General features: G+C 42.9%; 1 protein-coding gene across 5 annotated transcripts in view; it reads right to left on the bottom strand.

Moving 5' to 3' along the window:
- PFKFB4 (6-phosphofructo-2-kinase/fructose-2,6-biphosphatase 4) overlaps window positions 1–16065 on the bottom strand; it is a 90339-nt gene that overhangs the window by 47169 nt on the left and 27105 nt on the right. For 2 of the 5 annotated variants that reach the window (XR_013229060.1, XM_077325750.1), the window contains exon 1: window positions 13352–13626. The exons of 1 other annotated variant lie outside the window; for it this stretch is intronic. Coding sequence is in view for 3 of the 4 variants with exons in the window: in XM_077325750.1 (XP_077181865.1) it covers window positions 13352–13454 (103 nt within the window). In the remaining variant the exon portion in view is untranslated. Of the gene's footprint in view, window positions 1–13351; window positions 13912–16065 lie in introns of those variants that run through there. 2 more of the 5 variants (XM_077325752.1, XM_077325749.1) reach the window with 2 other exon arrangements.

The raw sequence follows: 16065 nt of genomic DNA, 5'->3' as shown, positions 1-16065 counted from the left end.
AGGACAATCTATCTGGAAAGAAAGCCAAAGAATATCACAAAATCAAACCATTAAATAGCTATTCTTGCAATATAACTAGGTCAGTGTTTCCCAACTGGGGTTATACATAACCTTAGGGTTATGCAAAAGTCCCAGTAGGGTTACAACAGATGGAGAGAGATTTAATTTTAAAAAATTAAACATACCCAGGGTGGTTTTGTCCTTATTTTGGCAGGTCAACCCAACACCTTCCCAAAAGGCCAATGATGGGCCTAGAGGGGGGTAGGAGAGGGAGGAGGCCTGGCCATACAAACCTTTGCTGGATGAGGTTTCTCATGCATGATCAACTTGTAGGTGGTGACTGGAGTGCAACAAGCTGAGCCCTCTTGGGGTTGGTTGGAAGGGGGAGTATTTTGTTGCTATTTTTACTCTGGGTGGGTGGGCATGAGTGGGAGAGGTGGGACCTACCGTAGCCACACGTTTGGCCCAGCTGGGCAGCATTGGTGCTTGGGGTCGGGGAACAGGTGCCTAGCTCCCACATGCTGCCACTGCAGCCTGAATTTTGGTCTTGGCAGCAGGTGGAGTAGGTCACTGTGCAACATCAGGGCTTGGGGTAGATGGAGACAGAAGGGGTGACATGTTACTTCCAGGGGTGTGGCATGAAAGGTGTGGACAGCTGACATTACTTCAGAATTACCTCAAAGCCTTTATAATTTTCCAGGGATTGACTTGTCAAAAAGTGAATTGTACTGCCATCTCCCAGTCTGGACTTTATTTTCTCTCCAGTGTTGTGTAATATGCAACATCTGTAGTGTGCATGATTCAACAGCATGAGAAGAATAGCCTACAGGGAGCATCAAAGAAGATATGTAGGATATTTAAATTAGAAACTTCCTGATGTTTTCCAAATATGCTCCTCCTGTTTTCTGATTGGCTCAGTTGGAGACTCCCTGCTCCTTTGAGTACACTTCCTCCCTGTTCCTCCAGAACTGACAGAATGAACGCAGAATAAAAAATTCATACAGTTAGGTCTCTCTCTCTCCCCCCTCTTTCTATACAAAGTTTGTTTCTCTTAATAAAACTATTTTATTATTTTAAGCAGTCTGGAGTTTCATCCCTCTTTGCATATTCAAACACTGCCAACAGTCTCCTGGAGAGATCTCAAGGAGGACTCAGGCTTGTGTATTGCCTACTTGCCCCCCTCCTCATAGTAATTAGTATATAATCAACAAAAGGTCCTACAGTTATTTGAATGCAGACTCTTCCGGCCTCTGGAAGCTTGTGACTTCTTGGGCTTTCAATCAGGAGAGATGTTACACTTAAACCATCATCTGATCTCTAGAGTCATTCATGCCCATTTTTGACAAAAAACACAGAAGATGGTTACAGGAAAAATCGAATAAACTCAAGAATAATTGATGATCTCAAGAAGGGTGGGGCAGCGGAGAGTGCAAAAGGATTTGGCATGGTGCAGTGTGGAAATTACATATTTTAATCACACAGAGGTCTGTAATTTCTTCACATGACTGAAGCCTGCACAACTTGCCATGTGACTTGAGCCAAACACAGCTCATCAGCAAAAAGAAAAGAAAAGATAGACAGTAAAGAATAAAGGAGTTTCTCAAGCACTTGGCAGGCCACATATAGAGCTAAAGGTTCTATAGGTCTCACATTAAATAGAACCCCTTATTTAATTAAAACATTTCAAAACAGTAATTATCCACATAGTTTCTGCTTATCATTTAACTTTTTCTGGAAATGTACACATCTTTATTGTGAGGGTGGAGGTTCACTTTCACCTGTAACTGAAGATTCTCCCCACTGCTCTCATATTTTTACCCATTATTCTAATCACAAAGAAAACTGAAACATGCTTAACCATGAAATAACTGGTTCACAGGATACACACAGGCCTGGATTAGAAGCACAAATGTACCCTCCCCCCCAAAAAAAACTCCCATGGTTTAAATCTATAATTTTGCTCGCACTTCTGATGTACCCTGTACACTGCAGGGACAATCCTCTGTTATAGTGCACATTCCTCTTGGTCCAAGTACTTTTTGGCTCCTTGAGAGTCACCTGCATGGAGTGGAAGTACTGGTGACAGAGGAATGCATACATCGGAGATGAATGGCAGTAGTTAAACTGCAGGAAGTAAAGAGGAAGAATCAATGGACAGTTCTCACAATGGAGAAAAATAAGCAGCAGGTTTCTAACTATTTAATTTTTTCATATATTATCTGGAGCCAGGGGAGTAAGTATTTTAGTGGAATATTGTGTAGAGTTCTGGTCACCATATTCAAAAAGGACATTGCAGAGATAGAAAAAGTACAGAAGAGGGCAACCAAGATGATCAGGGGGTTGGAGCACCTTCCCTATGAGGAAAGGCTGAAGAGCCTGAGACTTTTCATTTTAGAAAAGAGATGACTAAGTGGGGCAGGGGTGGACATGACAGAGGTTTATAAAGTTATGCCTGGGGTGGAGAGAGTTGACAGAATACTAGAACTCAAGGGTATCCAATGAAACTGACAGGCAATAGGTTCAGAATCAACAAAAGGAAATATTGCTTTGTGCAAGGTGATTAAAATGTGGACTTTGCTGCCAGAGGATGCAGTGTTGGCCACAGGGAATAAAGAGAGAGAATATTCCGGGAAGGCAGGTCTGTCAGTGGCACTGGTGACTAACCATGTTGACTGAGGAGAACCTCCACATTCAGAGGCACTAAGCTTCTGAATCCTAGGAGGCAACATCAGGAGAAGGTCTTCTTGGCCTTCTTTTTCTTCTGCTATGCCTCATTGTTAGCCATCCAGAGGAATTGCCTGGTCACTGTGTGAGGCAGGATACTAGACCAGATGGCCTCTTGGTCTGATCTAACAGGGCTCTTATGTTCTTAAATCCTCACAGTTTGTTTCAGGATTTTTCTGCCACTTTTCTCCAATAATAAGAGACTGGCTCGGAAGACAAGCTGTGCTGAACTTAAAATTATATGATCATGCAGCAGCACTTACATATATAGCAGATTGGACACGGAAACCATAATAAAGAGAAATGGCTTTTGAAAAAGAGACAATAGAAAATAGCATTCATGAAAGACTGTGGTAATCAGGAAAACAAAAACAAAAGGCGATTAAAAACTCTTGGATTGTCGGACTACTGAATGTGTGGGCAAAGTATAGAAGAAGGCTATAACCAGCACCATCAATGTTAAAATCGCCAATTGGAATATATTTTAGCAAAGCTTAACAAAAAGACTGTCTTGCCTTCAATATAAAGATTTGATATCAAAATCCAGAGTGTTCAAAAGAAGACATGTGTTAGAAGGAGCAGATATCCAATGGCTGGAATATAATCTACTTTTATCAAGGTTTAAAGTGGAGTTTCATCACCCTGTAGACTTGGGGGCTTCAATACCGGAATTTGAAAACTTACTGATCCAAGAGAAATCTCACTTACAAGGGCAAATATATAAAATGCTATTGAATTATGAAACTGAAATGGAATGGGTTAAACCATGTATGATCAAATGGATGAAGAATTTAGAGATGAATGTAACAATAGAACAATGGGAATATGTATAGAATACCAAAGTTGACTAATAAATACTCAGAGAAAATTGCCAAAAATTGGTATAAAATGTTTTATAGGTGGGTATGTAACACCAAAGGTAATAGCCAAAATTGCAAAAAACTGTGATAACAAATGCTGGAAGTGTGTAGAAAAAGTAGGTTCTTTTTATCACATGTGGTGGAAATGTGAAAAAGTATATAAATATTGGGCTAAAGTTTACACTATAATTCAGAAAATGTGGGGTTTAAGATTTCCATTGAAACCTGAAAATATGCTATTAAGTATACCACTGCAGTGCCTCCCAACGCAAAGTAGAAGCTTATTCTTCCATGCGACGACAGCGGCAAGGCTAGTCTTGGCTAGAAAATGGAAGGTGCAAGATCTACCTTCAATAGAGGACTGGCTGACCAAGCTGGCAGACCTGGCTAAAATGGCTAAACTGATATTGTTAGTCAATGGAAAGACAGAAGAAGATTTTCAAGAACAATGGGGCCCCTACTCAAACTCAAACTATCTGAGAAGATAAACTAAACGGGGATAGAATTTCTCTTGTAATAAAGAGCATAATTTGTATTATTTATTTATTTAGATTTCTATACCACGTATTTCTTTGCAGCTCTGAGCGGTTTACACTGAATATTATATAACTTACATGTATAACAACTTATTCTTTATATATAAACTCTGTTTCTTCTATAAATGAAAAATAAAAATCTATATATATAAAAAAAGAGACTGGCTAAGGACACTTATACAAATACTGAGTCGTTCATAGCTTGAAACAAAATAGACCTTTGGTATAATCCAACAAAGATATTTTAATGTTCTTACAGATCTTATACCTCATAACCATCTCTGCTATTAAGAAAAAAATATTTAAGCTTAATAAAAGTACTGGCATGAGTTAATATCTGAAGGCTGACCCTATGAAGTCTGTGTCATGAACCCCGCTTCATGCCAGTTAAGTTTCGTTTCCTTGCAAGCCTCCTTGCTTCTCACCAGCCTGGCCAAACCAAGGCCATAAACCAATAAATCTGCCCACAACCTCCTAGCCTCCCTTCCATTTCCCAGCGGGAGTTTTCTATTGCTGATACATCCATCTCACTATAAGTGTCCTTGCAGAGACAACCCAAGTCTCAACAATGTGTAAAACAACTTAGATAAGATTCCGGGCCATCTGGTCGCTTGGGAATCAGCTCACCTTTGCTGGCCTTTCGCTCTCCCACCAAAATGCTTATGTACCCCCTCCCTTATGTGATGGGCTCTATATCTGTCCTGGGTTTCCTATCGCTCTTTGTTATTATCAAGATCTTTGCTTAGAATCATAGAATTGGAAGGGCCATACAGGGCATCTAGTCCAACCCCCAGCTCAACGCAGGATCAGCCCTAAGCATCCTAAAGCAGGAAGATCTTGGCTTGCCTTAGCATTCTGTGGACTCTGTCTAATAAAGCTCTCTTTGGATTTACAACTGGCTGTTGGATCTTGGATGTGCCTTTATCACGGACTCTGCAGGCTAGGCTCAGCCTGGTTCCTGACAGTCTATAAACCTTTGGCTTACAGTCATTCATTTAATGTTTTGGTCTATCATTGATGTCAATCAATCAATATTTATTTATGGTCAATATTTATTTACGGTCATTCAGACCAAAATTAACTTCCATCAATGACTAACAATATAACTGCCAGATGGGTATAATCCCACAGAAAATTCCCACTAATTAAAAAGGGGGTAATTTTTCCAAGTCCCCACTCTCGTTGCAGATCTCTATTTATTTATTTAGATTTATTTATTTGGATTTTTATACCAGCCATTCTTTATGGCTCGGGGCAGTTTACATGGAACATTATAACTATCTATAACATTATACAATTTTCAATAGAATATTGCAACAATCTATTGGCAACAATTACAACACAACAAGAACAACAACACTGGGGAGATCAAATTGTTCAGTCATGGAAGGGTGTCTTTGGGGAGGGGGGTGACCAGCAGATGTTCCAAGCTGGTTGGCCTCAAGCGAATGCCTGGTAGAGGAGCTCCCTTTTGCAAGCCCTGTGGAACTGTGGAAGTTCGGGCAGGTCTCTGATCTCCTCAGGGAGCTCATTCCACCAGGTGGGGGCAAGGACCAAGAAGGCTCTGGCCCTTGTTGAGGTCCAAAGCCCTTCTCTGGGGCCAGGGATCCGCAGCCAGTTGGAGGTGGTGGAGCGTAAGACTCTTTTGGGGATATAGGCAGGGAAGTGTTGATTGGACAGGCAAGTATATAAGGTCTGTGGATTTAAAATTCTTGTTCCCTTCTTTGACAAATTGTGTCCAAATGTAATTCTTGTTCTCAAAAAAATTAAATACTTTAATTATTCATTGAACATCTTGTTGTATCTTTTTACTATGAACTTCAGATATACAATTAAAAGTGAACAAATTTAGATAGGAACTAGAAATACCATGACTCTGATACACAGTGAAGTATCACTCATCCTTATATAGACTTAAAGATTTCTAGACCTGAACATATCCTTATCCATGGTTCCTCTATATATTTGTGAAACAGCCTTGGGGGTGGAACAAGTCCGGCTGTCCAAGTTGGAATAGGGCCTATCAGGGTGTAGCCAGCAACACTGGCTGCACGATGATTGGCCCTGCCCCTACAGCTCCCGCTTTCCCTCCCTGGATGCTAGTCACGTTCCTCTCAGAGGTGCCAGAGACAGAGAGACACACACAGAGCCCTTCCAGACCCAACACGATCCCTCATTCCCTCCAATCGCTCCTGCTCCAAGGGAGGCAGAGAGAGACATAGAGAGAGCTGCCCCAAGCTGCTGACAGAGACACAGAGAGAGCCACCCCTGCTACGACCGAAGGAAAGACAGACAGAGAGCTGCCCCAAACTGCATACCAGCCCTCCTTCCCTTCTAAGAACGAGCCCTAATTACCTGCTACACCTCCTGCTGCGAGGCACACTGAGACATGCAGGGAGAGGGAGACAGAGAGAGATCTGCACCTCCCGGTGTCCCCTGAGTCCTAGCCCCCATTGCATTCCTGCTTGCAATGGGCTTTCTTGCTAGACAAGCATAACCCCAAATAACTTAATATCACCATTTTTATTTTGAATGACTTACTTATTGGAAATGGAGGTATCAGCACTGAATGCTGGAATTACATCTTATCCCCAGATCTCTATTCACTCTCTTAACCTACAACTGACTACAGAGTGCAAAAAACTTAAGTCACTTCTGGTTTATTGCATGTCACTTTGTTGTCACTTGACTGTTTCATTCCTGTAATGTATCTTTCAATTCAGCTAAGAACTCTGTGTAGGAGTAACCAAATATGAAGATTACAGAGTCTATCTCCACAATACTAGCATCAGTGCAATTCACAAGCAACTTGTATTCCTATATTGCTGTAGTCTTCAAATAAAGAATACAGAGTAAGCTTTTAATGAAATTCTAGATTGTATTGTACATCCTTTACAACTCTTGAAAGCCCTTCAGATAAAATTGACAGGAAAAAATGAAATCCACAGAATAGATTGCAAAAAATCATACATTTTCAGCATGTGAGTATTTTCCACACACTTTTTCCCCAGACAAATGTGTGTTTAAAGGCCTACAGTCCATTAGATGTAAACAATCAAAAATGTGTTGTGTCACATTTTTGATGGAGTGAAATCAAAGTCCGAAATTAATCTCCTGTTTGACAAACAGAAATATATAATAGAGTGACAGCAAGTAAATATCTTATGCAAATAAAGGGAATACCTAAAAGTGTTCTAAGCATAATCCTTGATAGACACCTCTGACGTGTGTGTGTGTACTAGGAGCAAAGCCCATTTTTAAAATGGGCCAAAGAAAGGCAGAGCAGCCCAACTAGCAAAGTGAGGAAGTTGGGGAGCAGCACACATCACAGTAGAGCAAGTGCAATCACCTCCACCACCCTTCTGGAAGCCAGGAGGAAGGGGAATACTGCATGCCACAGCAGAGCATGCCAGCTGCCCTCCATGGCCATTCAGCATCCAAAAAGTGAGGAGTGTGATGGGCATGCAAAGGAGCATGCCCAGATGACCTTCCTCATTCTCCCCCACCTCTATGGTTCACCTCCTGCTGACTCTTCTATGAAGAGATTGGAGAAGATACCCTATATTCCTGGCCATCTCCTTCTGATGGTTTAACCCTAGTTACAGAGCAGTGTTATATCTACCCTGACCTTCCCTTCAGCACATACAATCACACTTTTCATAACCTGGGGTAAAGTTATGACATCAGAATATTAATCAGTGTAGAGTTGCTAAACTGCAATAATCCAACAGCAGAATTGACAGTAACATTTCAAAGTTCATTAACTTGTGCGGCACAAGAGGAGGAGAAAACAGCACCAAGGACAATAAAATGCTAGTCTTTCACAGTTTCATAAACTGCAAAGTCATTAGTTTCTTATTAACTCCAACCATCTACATGAAAGTGCACTCCTCTGTCTTTGAATCTTTCTTTCATGCTCACAGGAGAAGTCAGCCTCTTGAATAGTGACTAGAGAAGTGACATCGCTTTTGTTCTAGGAGGCAGAAATCACATACCTTATGTATGCATCTTTAAACCGCACGCAGCGCGGTATGCCGTGGACTTAATAATGCAGTAAGGGCTGTGTGGGAGTTAGGGTGGGCTCTGTCCAGGATAAAAACTTGGAGGAGCGAATCAGGAGCCGCAAAGCGAGTGGCAATCCAGGGCCAAGTGTCCAATTGTCTAGGACCAAGTGTGCAATGGGGGCTTCGCGCGCCTCCCTATTGGACACTTGGCCCGTCTTGACGGCCCGCCGCTAAGTCCACACTCCGCCCGACCCGTCATCCTTGCTGGATGGCTGCCAGGCAGGAGCCTTACCCACGGCCCAGGACTTCGGGGGAAAACCTTCCCCTCCGCCCACCGCATGCCCTACCCCACCTACGGGCCTCCAACCGCTACCCCAGCGCTTCCCACCCCCACCCCAAACGTCCGTCCCCGCCCACCACAGCCCCCACCCTTCCCACACCGTTCGACTAACCACACCCCCAGCCCACGACGGGCACGCCCTTGCCACCCCCACTCCCCCACTTGCCGCTCCTCGGTTCGCCGCCTTTCTCCGGTTCCTCACTGCCGCCGACGTCCCCAACCTTCCGCCGCCTCCCCGCTTCCGACGCCCTTCGCCGCCACCGGCCACACAACATTCCACCCACCCAAAATGCCGATGTGGACTTTGAGCACGCCGCCGAGCTGCTACGCCATCCGCGCTACGCCGCCGCCCACAACATGGCTGCCCGCCTCAGGCCCGGCCACACTACGACGTCCACGAACCTCCTGTCGGATGAGGAGCCGCCGCCGCCAGCCTCGCTGGGCCGCGCCACGCTGTCCAGGCCTACCCTCGGCCAGTGCGCGGCCGGACGCCACTGCCATCTAGCGCTCATTTTATCTCCAGTAAAATGGGCTTTAAATCTAGTCTGAATGAATAATAGTGCATGTGCCCAGAATAAAACTTAAAGTTCTTAAAGGTGTCACTGGACTCAAACTTTGTCTTGTTGCTTCAGGAGAAAACAGATATCAACCTGAATACATTATTTCAGAAATTATTATAATTATTATTATTATAAAACTATAAATCAGGTTATTTTTATTATGCACATATTGCATATCTAGGCAGAAACAGAGTGGAGAAGGCTCTGCATTCTTTTTGTTAAAGAGTTTTTGCTAGAAGTTACACTAGATAGAGAGAGCAAGCCTAAGCAAATCTACTCAGAATAAGTTCTATTATTCTGATCCGGCGAAGGGAGATTGTGGGCCTGTGGACATCATGCCGCTCCATGCTCTCAACGCCTCTAGTTGGGATGGGGAAGTAGGTTGGGAGATCATCCGCCATGTTATGGGTTTTTAAGTCTTTTAATGGGGGTGTTTTAATTTAAGACCATGTTACCTCCCCCCAGTCCATTGGGGAGTGGTGGGATACAAATAGAAGAAATAAATAAATAAATAATTATTAAGTTCCAAGGTGAAAGAAGCCACTGTCACAAAAATAAATGCTATCGAAACACCACTAAGCAGTGATCAAAATTCTATATAAGCTGCTGTAATGTACAAACTGCATAAATCAGTAAACAATTTGAAATATTAACTTGAAAAGCAGCTTTGGTTTTGACCCAATTATAAGTAGCAACCAGGTACAAATCATCTTCAGAATAGATTACTGTTGTGAATATTAAACTTATGTATTTCATAGAAGCACTTATTATTATTAGTTATATATTTCTGGTAAAACCCACCAGATTTTATAGATATGAAGGCAGATCACTGGAGCCTAAGCTGACCCCTAAATTTTGTCTTTTAGAACATCACTAAAAATCCTGAGACACTGCCCTTTAGTTCAGGTAAGGATTGTGAAAATATTGACAGTAGTTTACAAAGTTATAAGTAAAAAAGGAAGGAATCCCATTTCAAAATTGGAATAAGTTAAGTGTTATTTTGAACTATTCTGCCTAGACTCATATATTAAGAACCCATAGGTGTTCAAGAAAAAGAAGAAAAGATATTGTGCATTTTAACAAAAACTTTTTAAAAAGTATGTGATTAAAAAAATTGAATTCATATACCACATATTGGCCACAATGCAATTCAGAATAAACTCTGGAATAAAGTGTCATCCCAGTTGCAGTTTTTTAAACAAAATCTATACAGAAGTACACAAGAGCCTCTTGTGGCGCAGAGTGGTAAGGCAGCCGTCTGAAAGCTTTGCCCATGAGGCTGGGAGTTCAATCCCAGCAGCCAACTCAAGGTTGACTCAGCCTTCCATCCTTCCGAGGTCGGTAAAATGAGTACCCAGCTTGCTGGGGGGTAAAATGGTAATGACTGGGGAAGGCACTGGCAAACCACCCCGTATTCAGTCTGCCATGAAAACGCTAGAGGGCGTCACCCCAAGGGTCAGACATGACTCGGTGCTTGCACAGAGGATACCTTTACCTTTACCTTTTTATACAGAAGTAGTTCAACAACTTTGTTGCTGTAGACAGTTACCCATATACCCCTAAAGTACCACTATTTATCATTTAGTGTGTTCTTTTTGTTAAGAGAAAAACACGGCTTAACAAAAGCTGAAAAAAATCAACTGATTTTGGTTCTTTGTTGACCCAGCCAATACAATATACAGGAATTTAAGAAAGATATCCTGTTAGTTTTTACAAAGAGAAACTGATCGAGGGAGCTCCAATGTATTATTGATGCCAAGAGGCTGGCACAAACAATGGTATTCACAGAAGAACATACACCACAGAAATATATGTTGCCAGAAAAATAATCCCACAAATATCAAAAATGTTGGTGATTACAAATGACAGATGTTTGAAACAGGCTCTGAGTGTTGTGAAAGACACTGACCTCTGTTGCTACAAACACAGGAATTCAGATCCTAATTTACTATTTTGTTGGGCAGAGGAGAAGAGATTTTTGCTCACTCCAGACTTCTGCTGCATACTTCTAATTTGCTCCCCACCCTGTTCCTTCAGGTCCCTAAACCCACAAAACTATTTTGGGAAGCAAAGAAGTTTTCACTGGAAGGGTGGAGGTGAGAAAGTTGCAAACTCTACTCATACTGGTCAGGATCAAAGAGAGGAGTATGTGGGTGGCCGTAAATGTTACTATCTTACAATACTCTGGAAACAAAATGGAACGAGAATCATGAGAGTACAAATTTATAGAAAAAAAGTAATTTAGTAGCAAATTAATAAACATAGTATCCAAATTATCCCATATTATGCCACATGATAATTCTTTGCTAAAAGAATTGGAGAAATAAAACTGTCCATGTTAGTAACTAATAGCAGACACTTTCCCAGTTGTGAAAATAAATAATTAAGAGAGTAGCTGCTTGCCCCACCCCTCTCCACCCAAGTGTGGAAGCATCCCTGCAAATGACAAGCTGTGCTGGCAAGTTATCTTGTCCTGAGACCAGAGTTAGATTCTGAATTACACTACATACTACTTACATCACATTACAGTCACAGGGTCTCAAATAAAATAAAAAGAAGGGATTGTAAGGAATGTGGATATAAGAGTTGAATGAGGTTGGCATGCATAATGAGATTTAAAAAACCTATGTCCTTGTCACTTTGACCCTCGGCTTGGATTATGATCACATTCTGATTCTTCGACCATATCCCAGCTCTTCAACTTTCAGCTTGGCTACTGACTCCACTCTGGAATCCACTCTGAATCCAGTCTGTGTTTTGACTCTCCCCATGGCTTTCAACCCCTGCTTGGCTTGACTCCATTTCCCTTCTGGTTTGCTGTGAACTCTTGTCTACTTTTGCTCCTGACCTCCTGTACAGAATTCAGGCTAGCCTTGGCATGACCACTTGGCCAAATAGGTGCAGCCCAGCAGGGCAGCATGCACACACACACATATCCTTGAAAATGTGTAGTGCACAAGGTCAGAGATGCAAATAATTAGAGCGGGGGTGGGTTAATCTGGAAATTACCATTCCATTAAATTTCCATCCCCACATTTCGCTGTTTTTTTGAGAAAGCTGATTGATTCCTGACTTTCACTTTTTTCTTTTTAACTAATGTTAAAAATTCTATATTCTGGTGTATTTTCAGGCCTCATCAATTTTGTAATGGTTGTTCAGTTTACCAAGCTATATTGTATTCATGTTTAAGGACGGTCCTAAGTAGGTAGAGCTCCCTACTTTGTGGGTGGCCCACTGTGCAGCTTCAGTTATCCAGTCAGTTTACTATTCCATATTGTGAAAAAAATGCAGTAATTATCATGATCTAATGCTGCAGTTTCTTCCAGGCAATAGTTCATATGTCAGTTCCTAGAAAGCATTCTAAGAGAGTAAAACCGCGTATTAAAAAAGGCATTGTGTTCATTCAGAAAGAGAACAAAGAATGACTTGACTGGTGGTGGGATACTGATGTGACATATTAGACCACAAGCTGACTTTTTTCCAAGCTGATTTACCAAACCAGGTCAGGATAACACAGAAATAAGAGACGGACAGTCATAAGTTTCAAAGGGAACTTTGTTAGGGGGGAGCATCCTTGCAGTATACACTCTTAGGTGAATGGAAATGTGATGCTACAGAATCAAACAGTAATTTTAGGTCCAGAGAGGGGGGGCACCTAAAATTGGCCCCCATCTGTTCACACACCTAATGGCCCTGACAGCCAAGCAACACTGAAATCCCACTGCAAGGGATATAAAAATGATAGCTCTTTCTCAGGCTGTTTCCCACATTCCCAACTGTTTGATATTTACTTCCCCTCCGGGCATATCAGCCAAAGGTGGCACAGAGGTCTTGCTACCATCATGTTACTTCATAGCGTTTCTATCGCATTTCATTTTTTAAAAACTCTATTCCTGTTGCAAGTGTAAACGCTGGTAATACTGAGCAAACAATAAAGGGCACTCAAAGGAAATCGCTTCAATCCCCTGGACCAGTTCCGTGTCAGGATCCTGCTGGATATCCGTCTTAGAAGAATTCTGATACCCAAGTAAGAAAGCAACTCCCACCAGCACTGCGGCCATCCCATTACCCCGCCTCTCCTTGGAAGACGCCGGTCCCGAAGAGCGCTCTTCTGGCTTCAAAACTGTGACGCTCCTGCGGGTTGCCCAGTTGCCCCGGAGAACTCTTCGCCTCCTTCCCCACCGCGGGTCTTTGCCTCTACCCCTGGGTCTAGTCTCCTCATTGTCCGGAACCTTCCCGTCGGCGACGCAACTCCGCCACATCGCGGTGGTCCCCCTCCCCAGCCATTAGCTCTCCGCTCGCCCTGACCACCGGCCCCTGCACTCACCCCCGCGTTGCGCGCTGTGCTTTGCCGGGAGCCCGTTGTTGTAAGGCACCCAGATCTTCTGCAGCGGGTTCTGCGTGAGCTCTCGCGCCGGGGACGCCGCCATGCCCGCATCCGATCTCGAGCCTCCCCGCAGTCCTGTCTGCTGAGACAGCAGAAGCCGCGCCTGGCAAGAAGCACAAGGCGCCCCGCCCGCCAGCCGCCGCCGCCGCCGCCGGCTTCTCTCCGGGCTTCTCTCGGCGACTAAAAGAGGCAGGCTGGCTGGCTGGCGGGCAGGCAGGCAGGGCCTCCGGAAGGCGGAGCCTACGGCTAAGCTCCGCCTCCTCAGGCCAGCAGCGGGAACAAGTTGCGGCGCCCGAAGCCGGCAAGACTCGCCCCCAGCGCGGAGCAACGTGCGAGAGGTGCCGCCTCGGCTCCGCCCCCTGAGTGGCGGCGGAGACAAAGGGAAGCCCCGGCAAGAAACATCGCGGCTGCCAATGCCGGCTGCTGAAAGGAAAAGCCTCCGCAAAAAATAAATAAAAATGGAGGGGGGCGCCTCGACTACTTTAAAGGCATATTCTAGTCTGCTTTCTTACTAATCCATGACAAGAATCGCATCCGATCCTATTGATATTTACTAAAAGGTAAGCTCCACTGTATGCAATAGCGCTTACCATGCAACAGAATTATCGAATTGTCAAGGAGGACTCTTCTCTGGAATGTATATTCTAAAAAACCACACATCATCAGAAAATAGACTGTGTAATTCGAAAAGGTATGGTCCTGTTTTAGAGTAACTTCGAAAATGCACATACAGAATGTGTTTTGTAAGATAATTAATACTAAGTGCACACACAGTCACATGCATTATACCCATTAAGTTACCCTAATGGGTACTGAGCACTGTTAATAAATTTCTATTACATATACAAATGCAAATAAGCATGACTTGCCACTGTTTGTTAAGCAAAGACCAGCAGCCTATGTACTGAACACACTGTAATGCATGTGGGTTTCAGTCTTCTGAAGGGCCAGACTAGCACAGGAGATACCCTGCAGATCAGGGTGTCAGCACTTTCTCATCAGAGGATCATTTCCCCACACTCCAAAACTGAGTGATTATCATCAGTATCATTAAAAAGGTCAGGTCACCTTAAAAACTAACAAATGTATTGTGGCATGAGCTCTGAAAGGCAAAATACTGTGTCATTAGACACATGAAGAGACTAGTAAAGATATACCATGAATGCACATGCATACAAAGGTCTGATTGGGGGGGGGGGATTGTTATACAAGGCAAGATCAAAAGATTAGGGGAACATTCTGAAAACAGAAGTTGAACACATGAACTAAGAGTAACATAGATCATGGTTCAACAAAATTCAATCAGTACAGTAAAGAACATAAGATAGTCATACCAATTTCACATTTCCTCTGACAAAAAGTTCCCAACTGTGGCTGTCTTATTTCTGGTACATCCCTAGGGTCTTTAGCTGGAACACATATCTATAAATACTATTAATGTACATAAATTACTTTGAACATTTATGGGAAAAGCTCCATAAATTTTGGCTAGCCATGGCAGCAAAGCTGTGACGGTGATCCTGAACCTCCTTGGTAAGCGAGAAATCTTGTATGTGACATCACCCTGAGGAGCACAACTATAGAGACAGGCTTCCCTCCAGCTCCCCAAAGCTACAATGAGCCTTGAGGCCTAGCTATACATTCTATTGTTCCCATGCTGTTCTATCTGTGCCTCTAATGTTCAATAGCCACTACATTTCTTCACACTGGTGAAGAGGACTGACCTCCATCCTAGTTTTAAAATGCACTTACCAAAAACAAGCTGGTGAACAAGCTTATGGGGCCCTGCCCGTGGGGTTTCTAGAATAGAAGACTCATCTAGAATAGAAGACTTTTCCTTCATATTAGTAGACTACAGCTGCTTTCAAATTATTGTACCAAACTCTAAATGGAGATTTGTCAGTATAATTAATGAACACAGCTTGATCACTGTACCTACGCATTCCCCTCATTCTTCCTCATGGCACAAAGTTTGATTAACACTTCCACGTTGAACTGAAGTCTGGTTCAGCATGTTACCTGAAAACAGGTTCTCTTACAAACTGAAGTTCCTCTTTCACCTCAAGCTCTGGTTCTAAAAGAGCAATCCTAAAGAGAATTATAATCTTCTATAAGTTCATTGACTTCAATGGAGTTAAAATTGTTTAAACCTGTTTAGGATTGCATGGTAAACCTCTGAAACCTTAGTTATAAAATTCTGTCTTGTGGGAGGAAAGAAGCTCTTATTTGCCATTGCAGCTACATTCATAATCCTTGTGATCAAATAGCAAAATGCTCAATCACACTCTGTGCTAGAGGAGAAAGGAAGTGGGAGACACAAGGGGAGTGCAGGAACCCAGCAAACTACGTGTGTTCATACAGAATGCTGATAAACCTGTTAAATTGGTTTGTTGTGAGGTCAGAATGTAACTTGGGTCCATGTCCAAAAGGACCTATTTCGTGAAGCTTCCAAACTCCTGTTTCACCCTATTAATGCCATTGCCATTGTCTACTTCTCTCCCTACATGTATAGTGATTTAACACTGTTCCACCTTCTCTGCATTGGTTGGGTGATGAATGTTGTGAAGATAGCATTCTATCAAGATGCAATACTGAGTTAGCATTAGTTTTGTTTTCTTCTGCAAGTGACCTCAGTTTTTCCAACAAAAGTAGAG

The sequence above is a fragment of the Paroedura picta genome, chromosome 3, assembly GCF_049243985.1.
Source record: "Paroedura picta isolate Pp20150507F chromosome 3, Ppicta_v3.0, whole genome shotgun sequence".
NCBI classification, from domain to species: Eukaryota; Metazoa; Chordata; class Lepidosauria; order Squamata; family Gekkonidae; genus Paroedura; species Paroedura picta.
The sequence above is the reverse complement of the archived record's forward strand: the minus strand, read 5'-3'. Positions and strand labels throughout refer to the sequence as shown.